Source organism: Neopsephotus bourkii, unplaced genomic scaffold (assembly GCF_033783945.1).
Source record: "Neopsephotus bourkii isolate Nb327-2 ecotype Australia unplaced genomic scaffold, CSIRO-AGI_Nbou_v1 NB_1433, whole genome shotgun sequence".
In the NCBI taxonomy this organism is placed as follows: Eukaryota; Metazoa; Chordata; class Aves; order Psittaciformes; family Psittacidae; genus Neopsephotus; species Neopsephotus bourkii.
In genome coordinates, this window is record NW_026901910.1 from 249,188 (window position 1) to 261,707 (window position 12,520).

The 12,520-nt window shown below is 49.1% G+C and overlaps 1 protein-coding gene across 1 annotated transcript in view; it reads right to left on the reverse strand.

Annotated features, from left to right (window-relative positions):
- KMT2A (lysine methyltransferase 2A) overlaps positions 1-12,520 on the reverse strand; it is a 37,582-nt gene that overhangs the window by 20,370 nt on the left and 4,692 nt on the right. The window contains exons 2-8 of the mRNA XM_061368248.1: positions 7,845-7,914; positions 4,002-6,670; positions 3,392-3,569; positions 2,762-2,996; positions 1,791-1,855; positions 1,279-1,650; positions 589-662 (exon numbers count right to left, since the gene is read on the reverse strand). Coding sequence (XP_061224232.1) covers positions 589-662; positions 1,279-1,650; positions 1,791-1,855; positions 2,762-2,996; positions 3,392-3,569; positions 4,002-6,670; positions 7,845-7,914 — 3,663 coding nt within the window. The remainder of the gene's footprint in view (positions 1-588; positions 663-1,278; positions 1,651-1,790; positions 1,856-2,761; positions 2,997-3,391; positions 3,570-4,001; positions 6,671-7,844; positions 7,915-12,520) is intronic.

A 12,520-nucleotide genomic window follows, 5' to 3' on the forward strand; every position in this document is an offset into this window, starting at 1 on the left:
AAAATCACATGAAATGCTGAAGATGATTCACAGACAAAACCCCCAAACCACCGCGGAGTTCAGAGCGTGTGGAAGGTGCAAGTCACCGTTCTGCAAACCATGCTTGGGAGCATTCCACACGCAATTACATCTCTAATACAATTTGCTGCTTCTTCTCTAACATCATGTTGCTCTCTCACCAGAGCATAGGCTTTTATATTGCTGCAGTGGGGCAACTATGGGCTCAATGAGTCCTTATGCACTTCTCGCTCAGATTTGAAGACAATTCTTTTAGGGCTTGTTTGTTTGTGGGGGTTTTTTCCATAACGGAGTTGTTTCCAAGATGAAGGCCGCTCCATGTTCCATGGAGAAACTAGCCTCCACCCCACAACATGCAAATCTTAGAGAACAAGTGAATGTTTGAACCGAATCTTAGGCATATGCTGGCTACTTTGGTATCTGCATCCTGCCAGGAGGAGAAACCTAACATCTCTAAGCACAAAAATAATTAATCTGCACATGGGTTAAGTAATACCGTTCTACTTCCTAGAAAGACTGAAGTTCCAGGTCCCTGAAATGTACTGACTGGGTACAAAAAGCAGTATTCACCTTTTCTTTTGGTTTCTGTTTCACAGGGAAAGTTGGACGGGGAGCAATTTTTTTCTGTTTGCTTTGTTCTGTGCCTAGGAAGGGGGGAAAAATTATGAGTATTTCAAGTAACTAACAGCCACCTGTAGAGAAGAAAAGGGAAGAAAATCAGCTGGGTAACGTGTGAGGAATCTTAGAGCAGAATTTTTCCACCCCCTTCTGTGACTGCACCTCACCAACTACAGCTTGAGCAGTCTCCTTGAGGCGTGAGTGGGAGTTTGCTCCACTAAAAGCCTGAAGCCAAGGGTGCCAAGGCACACAGGTCCCAGAGCTGCCTCGCTGATCACTGCTCAAGCTGCTCTGTTCTATGTGCCATAGCAGACTATGGGCTTGTAGCAAAAGCTTACATTCCTCTTGCTTCACATCCAGACTGTGAACAGCCACCAGACCTTGTGTCAGTGACATATGCTTGGAGAGTGCCCCAGGCACGTGACTGCAAGCCTCAGTGAAACTGGGCAGCTTTCTCCCTGCCCCAGCACACAGCGTAGCACAATAAAAGGCAGCCAGATCTAAGCCACATTTCCAAAAGAACCTGCTGTAATTTCACCAGATCATCAAGCATGTCTTGGGTTTAAAAGCCAACAGCTTTTAGAGGTACCAATATCGTTACTTAACATGACTCAAGTATTGAGGAGAAACAGTCCCATTTACCTATTTCTGGCTGGGGAGTCTGCTTTTTCTTAGGCTCAGAAGTGGCAAGTTTAGGTGCTTCTTTTTTCAAAGGTCCTGAGCTGGGTGGCTGAGGAGGAGGGAGCAGCGCTGGCTGGGCTGTCTGCTTGCCAGTCTTTCTGGTTCCAGGTGCAGGGACCTGTTTGGGCTCTGGCACCGGAATGGAGGAATTCCCATCCTCATGCTTTTCCTCAGTGGGCTTACGGGCAGGCTCGCTGCACTTCTTTACCGCATTGTCTTCTCTCGATATGACACTCTGAGGAGTTGGTTTCTGTCCAGAGTCCAGCTGGTTCTTTCCAGAATGGCTTTCTTTCTTTTCATTTGTCTTCGACTTCTTCTCTTTCTTTTTTGCAGCTAGGAAGAAGAAGCATCAATAAAGCAACGCTGCCAAAATGGCACGACTTCAAATGATTTGCCACTTCTTTAAAACAAAGCAAGTTAAGGGATGAAACTTTCTCTCTGGTGCTACACTCAAGCCAAGTCTTTCAGCCTACCTTTAGCTTGCTTCTGGAGATAGGCTTTGGAAGGCATCCACTGTAGATTCTGACATTTCCTCATTCTAAAAAGAAAGAGCATGCCAGGAAATCAGAAGAAGAACACAGGCAGTGAGGGCAGTCTGTAAAAGCTCCATGTGAAAACTTGACAAAACCATTATCAATACAGCCACTACTTTCTCCCAGGCAACTCCCCTGCCCTTCAAAGGTGTATAAAGAAAATTCTTATTTTCTTCTGCATTTTCCCTTTGGTTTCCCACGCTCTCAACACATGATTTTGAAACCTCACCTGCAGCCTGGACAAAGCTGCTGCATTTTCATCTCACAGGCGAGCATCGCACCGTGATCCTCACAGCTATGCTGTGGAAATGGCTCTCATGCCACAGCAATCTCTAACGGTGCCACTTCAGCTGCTGCCTTTTCAGACAAGATTATCTTGTCTGGTAAAATCAATTGAATGTAGCAATTTGAAAACGCAACAGGTTCAGGCTAAGTGATATTTGTGAAAACTTATAGGAGAAAACATGGAAGGGCAGTATTGCTTAATGACATCCAGAGACATCTTTGTTATACCAAGTATATACACCAGATAAACATCATCTTCAAAACATCAGCTCTATATGGATGCAATGTGGGAGAATGAGAGAGAAATATGTATGTCTGTGCTGCCTTCCCCCCAAAAACCTGCACTGCCTAACCAAAGTCACTGGTCTCACACCAAACGCTTTCCATGCCGTGCCAGTTCCCATCAACCTGGGAAGAATAAACCAGAAGCAAACTTTGGAAACAAGCACAACTTGAAGAGGGATGTCCTAAATCCCACTGTTCACATTCCCTTGCTGTGATCCAGCCTCAGCGCAGGGCAAATTCACTCCAAGACCATGCTCCAGGGCTCCCTGTCCCAAAGTGTGTGTGTGCTCATCCCAGGCAGCACAGGGATGGGCTGAACTGTTTCTCAAACACACACTTACTTGCAGCACTGCTTCTTTATGTTGCGCCCACCGAACTTGGGTTTGTCTAGACAGTTGGTACAGACACCGCAGTCCTCTGGAACCTGACAGCCCGAACACTGCCCACAGCGCCTCGAGCGTCGGCCCTTCTTCACCGGAGGTTCTTGTTGTGCCTTGTTCCTGGTAACCGGCTTAATCGGCTTGATCGGTGGAGCAAGAGGTTCAGCCTCTTCCGAGCCAGCTATCGATGACTTATCTGTCAAGAAAGTTTCTAGTGTAAATTCACTGATGTCAAAGGATGTTCCAAGTGTCTAATTTGCTCATGGAATTTATTCCCTTAAGGGCAGGTACACCTGCAGAGCTACACAAGGGGCATGTGAGTGCAAGCGCACGCACACACATGTACCTGTACATATGTACATGCACACACGCCCCTCAGCAGGAGAGAAGTTCAGTGCAGAACACATTTATAACAGTTACCAATGGCAGACAGGATTCACCCTGTTTGAGCAGCACTGTAACAGTGAGCCCAGAGCTCTGTAACACACCTTCCCTCCCTCCTTAACCATTCAAAGCAGTCCTCGGCTTAAGTAGTCAGCCAAAGCTGGCTTTGTATGAAGCCAGGGGTGAAGGATAAAACCCCTAACTCACCATCATTCCCCATGGAAGACAGTATCTTCTCCCGCTCTTCCCACGGTAAGGCACTCAGAGTGGGCATGTCATCTGGGAAGACCGCTCGTTTGCGGCCCAGCGCAACGGCTGCTCTCCTGCAAACGTGTTTGATTCGTGGTCCTCGGACTGACGTTTCCGATGAATCGCTCTCTTGTCCCTAGAGTTCAGAACATGGGAACAGACAGTATCCCTGAGAAAGGCCAGGAAACATGTAACAAACTTCTAAACTACTGAAAAAGAGTTAGTTTGTATCTTGCACTTAGCCAGAATTGGGGTAAAAATAAGGACTCTCAGCCTCGTAAGCCTGGATGATCCCAGCGAGGGTAAACTCAAAAGAACGAGAGGTTCTACTGAAAAAGGGACGGGGCTCCCTCCCCCAGGGTGACCACACAGCAGCTCCCTCTCCCCCCCAGCTTCTGCGCAGGGTTTCTCAGTCTTGGGCCATTCGCCATCTGTTGCTCTAACAGCTGCCCAGCTCTGCAAGTTAATGCTTCACGCTTATGATATGAAACCTACTGGTGACTTCCAGTGTGAGTGCAAACCAAGATGCACCCCAGCAAATAATAAAACAACTTGGAAAAGGGAATACCTGTGCTTTTGGCTGATCTGCTTGCTTGAGGGACTTGCTCTTCTCAATCTTGTAGAGCTGGGCTTTTGCCTTTTTCAGAAGACTGGCCACCCTCTTGTCAGTCATTGGCAGTTTGTCTGCTTGAGCCAACATAGAGCTGATGGAAGAAGCGGAATGTTTAACGGTGCTGGACGAAGGAGCAGAGAGACGCAGGGCTTTTTCCTTCTCCAACGAGGGCACGGCGGGGCTGAGGTCCAGGTCCGACTTGTCTAACCCTCCTCTACCTTTCTTGGATGTTTTGGTTTTGCTGGCTGCTGCATCGGCCTGCACCGCGGCGGAAGCATCTGCCGCAGGGTCGAGTGCCACAGACTTCTTCCGCCCGCCTGTTTTTTTGGCAGATGATGATGCTGCAGCATCCTCGCTGACAACTTTCTCTTTGGGCATTTTACCTACAGGGAACAAGGCAGAGCTACTCTGGATTTCTGACCCTTTCCTCCTTTTCTCCTTCCTTGACTCCCGTTTGTTCTCCTTCTCTCTCTCTCGGTCTTTCTCTCTGCCCTTGTCCTTCTCCAGGCTTTTGTCAGCATCTTTATCTTTGGAGAGTTCCTCTGCCGCCCTGTCCTTGTTCCTGCCTCTCTCCGTCTGGGGGCTTGATGTGAACCAGGGGAAGAGAGGAGCAGGGCTGCTGGAAGAGAAGGGCTCTGCCGGAGTGCTCGTCTGCTTCCTTGGTCTCTGACTTCTTTCTGCCGATTCCCCAGCCGGCGTTAGGGAATGGGAAGGAAAAGTGAAAGTTGAATTTAAGGCACTAGTGGCGAGAGAACTAACAGAAATGCTCGTTAATGAGGAAGAGACAGAAGACTGGGGGGTGAGCGTTGTCAGGTCAGAGGTACTAAGTCTCCCGCTTCTTGTCCTCATGGAGTGCGAAGGAGATCTGGGTTCCGAGCGGATGGGGCTGAACACTCTCCTCTTCCGCTTCCGAGAGGAGACACCCGTGGCAGAGGCCCCTGCAGAGGTGCGACCGACCGATGAGGGCAGAGTGACAGATTCAAAGATCCTGGAGTGGGCCTCGCTCGGTGTGAACCTGGGTGCTCTCAGCAGAGGACTTCTCTTGTGCATGTCAAACCTCGCTCCGGACTGCAGAGAGAAGAGGCGCGCTGGAGCCGTTGCACCAGGGGTTGAGAAACCAGACGCAAAGCCGACGTCCTCCGGTGTCAGCGGCGGGGGCCTGAAGTTATCGAATATCGGTTTGCGAATAAGACCCTCTTTGGCATATTTTGCTGAGGAAAAGTACTGTGGTTCCGAACGGGAATGCTTCAGGGAGGTCCACCTAAACGTCGGCTCTCGCAGAATTGACTTACGTTTCTCTTGCATCGGCGCGGCAGAAGCGGGCAGGAAGGGGGAGGCCAATGGTATGGTGGGAGGCATCAGCCAGGGAGTATGGTCCGAGATGCTGGAAGCGGGCTGCAGTGGTGGTGGAGGAGTGAGCAGGGGGGGAGGAGGAGAGGAGGAGGACTGCTGCTGTGGCACGCTGGGCAAGGCCGACAGCTTTTTAGTAGTCCTCTGGCCAAAACTTCTTTCTGTTATCGAAAACCTCCTGTTTCTCCTATCGCCGTTATCATTTTCGGGGGACTGAGAAACAGGCAGCGGCGCATGGACCTCTGGAGTGTTGCTCCGCTCCTCAGAAAGCGTCTGCAGCTCCTCGGAAGCCTGAGAGTCTGTTGATGTGTCCACACTGGGGCTGCTGGATCGCGAGGAGTCTGAAGACATCTGGGACGAATGCTGGGAGGCGGCGCTGGACTTCTCGCTGGAGCCGCAAGACGTGGCACTGAACCTGCTGTTGGGTGTAGATTCCAGTCTGGATATCTTAATGGGAGGATCGTAGTCTTCGTCCTCAATAAACCGCTTGGGTGTTTTGATAATCCGTGAAGAGATCGCGCTCACAACCGGCATGATGAACTGGCGGATGTTCTTGAGCTGGGTTCTGCCCTTCCTGCCCTGCAGCTTGGCTGCCTCTTTCTCAATCTTCTTCTGTGCCCCCTTCTTAGCCCTCTGCAAAAGCTGCTTTGCAATCGTGGCATCCGTCCTTTTGGTGGAAGGTATAATCCTAACGGGCTTAATCCTGCGTGGACTCTGCCTGACAGCCGTCTTCTCCTCCTTGGTAAGAGGTGGTGTGCCATCCTTTTCCTTGCGAATCCTCTGGGGCTTCTCCAGCTGTGAGTTCATGACCAAGGTGGAGGACGTCTTTAAACGCTCAGAGGACGGCGGACGGCCCCTCCTGCGCACGATCTGAACGCTCTTCCTCCCAATCTGAAGTTTTGCCCCGGGCTTAAATTTAGATTTCAGTGGGGAGAGTTTACTAGTTCTTAACTTCTTGATCTTTGTTGCTTGCTGAAATGTAGTGGATGGTGACCTTTTGATTTTCTTCAGACTCTCTTTTTCCTCTTTGCTGCCCTTCTGAATGTCCGACGCGTCCTTTACTTGTGACAATTTGAACTTCACACTTGTAAGCGTTGGAGGTCTTCCTCGCCTTTTTTCCCCACTCTTCAATTCCTTCTTCTTGACTTTCTCCATAGATGTGGTTTCAGACTTGCTTGAAGGGGAACACACTGATGATGAGTCTGACAGCACGGCTGAACTCCGGTCAGAACTGCTCCGGGGCCTCCCACGAGGCTTGCGTGGACTGGATTTAACTGGAAGGGAAGCAGAGAATGCAGAGCATATGTTAAACTGCCCGAGAGTCGGATCAGCACCACCCGCATCACACTGGACTCAGCGTCAGTCACACTGCCCGTATGAGTCTCAGTTTTATCAATACATCTGAAGAGCACAATCCAACAAGGTTGGGAACAAGTTTCCCAACAAACTTCTCTGCCTTTTCACAAAGCTATATGTGCAATAGCACAAACCTCCTCTCAACCTAACGTTGAAAGGGAACAACACTTCCCAAGGGCATGTGCCATCTTTCAAACACATTAAAAGATATTTTTTTTTGTTCTTTCTTTTTTAAGCAGATGACGGCTAGTTGGAGGGGAAAAAAAAAATCCTTCTCCTCTAGTACCATCCATCTGCACTACTGAGAGATGGGTCAGTAACGCAAGAACAACTAAAGAGAGGGGCTGATACAAAGCAATTTACTAAAACCTACCCTACTTTTAGCTTTGCAACACAGTTTGCACTTGGCATTGACTTGGACTCACAGGCGGATGTGCAAGACACCCTTACCAGGTCATTTAAAGTCATTTTCCCCAGCCCAGCTACCCCTGGGTAGCTCTGGTGCTCCCAGAGCTCTGACCACAGGCATAGTTCTTCACATGAAACACCCTGCGAGCAGGGCTCTCCACAGGCTCCTCTCTGGTGAGGCCAAGCCACGTAGATCACTGTGAATGAGCAGTGAGCTGCGGTGAGAGCATTTATTGACAAGAACCTAAATCAAAGCTGAACTCATCCACCAGCAGTCTCATGGTTTGAGCCTACCTCTTGAAAGCTGAAAATGCAGCAGCTTAGCTACAGCCTATCCTCAAGAGTTCTGTACTCGTTTTGTATCCAAAAAAGCAAAGGTTCCAGTTATAGGCAACAATGAGTCTACTGAAAGATACTGAAATACTCAAACCAGTTTTAGATCCTTACTATTAAAAGCCTCTCCAAAACACTCACATGAGATTTCAAGCACTGGTTTCATCAATAACACTCTTTGACTCAGTTTCCCTGTTCCGTAACAGAGTCCGAAACCAAGGGAGTCGACTCCAAAGACAGGTATGGTTTTTACAGTGGGTCAGATCTGATGGAATGGACAGGACAGGCACAGCAAAGCCATCACAAAGGAGAACACACAAGTCAACCTCCCATCCTGCCCCTTGAACGTACCTGTGGGGGACCTGGCGGGACTTTGCACTTTGACTTCTTCATCTGAACCAAAACCTAGAAACTGTTCATCCTGCAATGAGAAAGCGGGTGCAAATTTGAAGATGTGGCTATTAACATGGAAACGAACTCCACTGCGATCAAAGCACGAAAGCATTCCAGGGGATCTTCCCTCCCCCAGTGACATTCACAGGCATTTGTTCTTCTACCAAACAATTGCTCAAGAGGAAACACAACTTTTGTATGTATGTATGTACAAAGCTGCTACAGAACGATCAAAAAGAAACAAAGGGCAAGTATATATGAAAACAAACCCTTAATGCACAAAATCTGCTGCTCATATCAAAGCACAAAGGCCTCCTCCTCCAAGCTATTAATCACACTGCCCTGAAGACATACTCCAGCCAAGGAAGTGTCTCCAGGTTTATTTTTCTAGTACAAATGTCAACCAACTTCCTCCAAACTTGTGCAAAAGCCTCTCTGGATGAGCAGAAGCATCTGAGGTTTATAACTCAATGCTTATGGACTCTGGAAGGAAACTGCATGATTTCAGGGCCTTTTTGGACTCTCCCGAGGTCAGTGTGTCTCCTGATGAATCCCATCCATCGGCTCCACCACACAAGAGCCTCCAAGCCTGGCTAAGGAACAAGTTAGGGCAAAGCTACTGATGGGAAGGCAGAGCCATCCCCAAATGCAGGCTTTACTCATGCACCCCAGGAGTCAGAGCACGTCACAGCACTAAACAGCACTAGAAACACCACAAGCTGGTAAGATGGCAGAGCAGGCCTTCTCCCAGAGGCACCACAGGGTGCTTCCTCTCCTGTGTTTCCCAGCAAAGTCACCACTAGGAAAGCATTTCTTACTCAGGGGCCACAACCTTTACTAGCTGTATTTCAAAGAACAATGAAATTAGTAGCCACATGGAACATCAAGGGCACTCATGTTAACAACTGACCCTTGATTACAAGAAAAGTGGTTTCTGTTGTTGGGTTGGGGTTTTCTTTAATTCACTTCAGGCTTTGTCTTCAGGAGAGATGTGAATCTGACTTCACCACAGAGCTCTTCCCTCGGACACTAAAGGCACTCTGCTCACATTCAGACAGGTTTTTCAGGGAGGGTGCAAAACTGTCAATCCTGCTCATCTGCCACCAGAATTTGTGATATGGTTTTGTTTGTACATTGCTCCAGCTCTCCCAGTCTGATTTCACCTCCAGTGTCATGTTTGCCAGCATTAAGTTGCCTCTGAACTCTTAAATCAGGGATGTCACTTGTTGCTTGCTTCTTTAAAGCAAGATGTCAACCTGGCTGCGTGCTAGAGTTATTACTGCAGCACTGGCTCCTCTCAGGGCTCCGTGTGGACTCAAGTTGTTACAGAAACAGCATCCTGAAAGCAAAAAGGTGCAACATCCTGAATAGGAGAAGCTGAGCTGTGTAAAGAAATGACCTTTCCTGGAGCAGCTGATGAAACACTTTGGCAAAACAGTGCCGCCTTCTGCCTCTGCTTTCTACATGACATTTCCAGTTCATCTCCCTCCAGGATGGACCACGAGGAGAGTCTTTGCTACTGAAAGCACAGTTTAGGGACATTAAAATACACGCACAGAGACCTGTACCTGTGTCTAAGAAGTAAAAAGCAGCAAGGCCCAAGACACAGTTTCTCAGCCTCAAACAATACCAATACAGTAAATAGCCTGAACAGAAGCCATTCAAGTTTTCAGCACAGATAATGCAGTTCATCATCCCTGTAAGGAATTATCAGCATGTGCTGTGCAGCAGCAATGCCCAGGAAATGTGAAAAAGCAATGACAAAGTCATGCAAAAGAAATAAAATCACGCCAAAATGTGTTGTTCCTACACCAGGATCCTCACATTACAAAGACACCCACCCAGACCTTTCCCTACCACCGCTCCCCAATGCTGATCCTGCAATTACAACCCCACAGCAAGAAGGAAAAGGGTCCCCAGCACTGCCAAGGGGAGAGCCTGGTGATGGAGACAAACTGGGGCTGAAGCGGGCCGAATGCTGTGGATGCTGCAGGGAACAGCAGGCTGCCCACCAACAGTCGAGGTCAGGAATGCAAAAGGAGCAGCCACTCACCTTCCTTAGCCCGCCAGAACCGAGATCTGCAGCCCTTCCAAACACGCAGCATGTGCACACAGGGCACACTGGGCACGCAGACATGCCGAGTGAAACCAGCTCCTGCACGGGCGAGCACATCTCCCCCAAGAACACAGAAATCACTGCTGCCAGCAGAAGCCTCTCAAGGCACACGTACAGCCCCTTGGAGGAGAACCCTACAGACTGCTCGGTAAGCAAGGGCAGCAGAAGCACACCCGAGACGCAGAGCCCTCCCTACGCAACGCCGCTGTACTCGGCTCTAAGGACTCGTTGCGTTTCCAGCACATGACTTAAACCACCAAACACTAAAGCAAACAAATGCTTTTCAGGAAGAGTAACAGACACAAAGACTTCTTTCCAAGGTTGAGCAAGAGCCCACCCCTGCCCAGAGAGGCAAGTTCAGTGTCATCTAAAATAATAATCCCTTACACTAAAATCAGTTCCTGGCGCCCAACTCAAGTGCGTGTGAAATGCTCACACTTGGCCAACAACTGCAAACTTCTGGTAATCAAGAGCAATATTCAACAGAGCCTCACTAGCTGCAAATGCAAGCAACCTCCCATCTAACAACAGAGCTGCAAGGGGCTGACTGCGTGCAACTGGGAACGAGGATGCACCTGAAGTAGGGACCTGCCAGTCTGGTGTCCAAAAATGCCTTTTTCATGCCACACAAGTGTATTTTCTGCTCACTGCTCTTCTGTCCAGAACACAACACTGGGCCTGAAGGCAGGTGAGTGCCCACTGTGATTTCAACAGGAGGAATCCCCATCCCTGGCCCAATATCCTGGGAATGCTCATTTTTTATCATTTTCTACTGAGCAGCCACCAGAACTGCCTACAGTGAAACAGCTCCCTCCACAAAAGCCTCCCTTTGGCTCTGTTTGCAACTACAAGTAGCATGGCAAGTACATTGTTCACATCTGCTGGGTGCTGTTCCTGACTGTACCGACGACCTCAAGTCACCACCTGAGAGGGCAGCCTTGGAACACATCAGGGAAGACAGAGAAGGCCACCGAGCCAGCATCATACGTCAAACACAGTTCTGAGGCACAGGAAGCAGGAACATCCTCCCTCTGGTTTTCCAGAAGTGACTATAAAGCCTGACAGATGGCAAGTGATTAAAAACCATAATGATTTTGAGCGTGACCTCATTTACCTGAGAAAGAATAATGCAACACAAAAAAGGTCACTGGGGATGATACATAAACAGATGAGATAAGGTCTGCCTCAGGTGCAAGACATGAAGCCCAACAAAGCAGGCAAGGGTCAATCCCTCCATGGGCAGCAGAGCTTCCACCTTTATCTCCTACCCAAACATTACCCGACCTCAAAGCTGCGAGCAGATGAAGAAGGGCTTTCACTGCAGCAGCCCAGCTACTAGAACAGAAAAGTTGCAAGCACATCTCTATTGCAACCTTCTTGAGCAAACCTACTTTTCAGAGAATTTCCAACTACAGATCTCAGAGGAAAACCCACCTTCAAGCAAGAAACTATCCTGCAGGCACTGCCTGATGTTTCAACCTGTGTCTGTGGAGTAACACTGCAGCCCATACCACTGCAGGTGCGCATAGCTGCACAGAACTGTCCTCAAAGCTGTCAAAAGCACTAAAGCAGCAATGGAGCTGTTCAATCGGCTCTTGAAAAGGTTTGTTTAGTTCTACAAGAGTCGTCTGAGCAATCCTGCACTTCTCTTCCCGTTCACCATCTTGGGTTTGGCCCCAATTACACATCTTCTTGGAAAGAGAGAAGCTATTTATAGCAGCTCGCTCCAAAGCCTGCTTGGTAACTACGGCACAATATGGAACAAACTCCTCTTCCTTCAGCAGGGTAAACGTCCTCGGAGGTTGGCAATTAGTAACCCTGAGATAAATGCTGGACGTGCACTATGCTCGTGTCAGGAACAATCATCTGGGAGCTCAGGAGATGCTTCCCAAGCGGTTGCTCACGATGCAGGGTCTCTAAGGAGCAGTGGAGCACTTGGGGTTATTGTTGGGTACTGACCTGGCTGAGGGTTTGCCCGTCCTCTCAGTTTCTCATTAGAGGACAGCTCTGAACAGGAGTAATGGCAGCGATGCACGACTCTGCAGGGCCTTCACACCGACACAATGCTGACCTGCATGCACAGTGTGTCCTGAGAGCACAGAGCAGCTCTCACCTGGTCACTGCCACACAACCATCCCAAACTGCACCAACGGGCAGGTACACCCTGCTGCTGCCATGCAGTGTACCATTGACAATCCACCATGAGAATACAACCATGAGGAGGGCTGCAGCCTCCTGAATGAGCTCCCTCGACTGCAGGATTAGGAAGAACTGCTCTTTACGGGGCTGAAGCACTGTATGCCCATCCTGGCAGTGTTACGAAGCATGCAGAGCAGTTTCATCTGCCAGGACATCAAGGACACCCAGTGTCAGAGCTTACAACCAGCCAGACCCCTGCCCACCAGCCAAGTCACCAGCAGCAGCCCACTAACCGAATGCAGCTGGTCCCCATTTTCCACACAGTGCTGGTCGTCCCCTGGATGAGAAATTGCCATTTACAATTTCCACTCTGAACGCT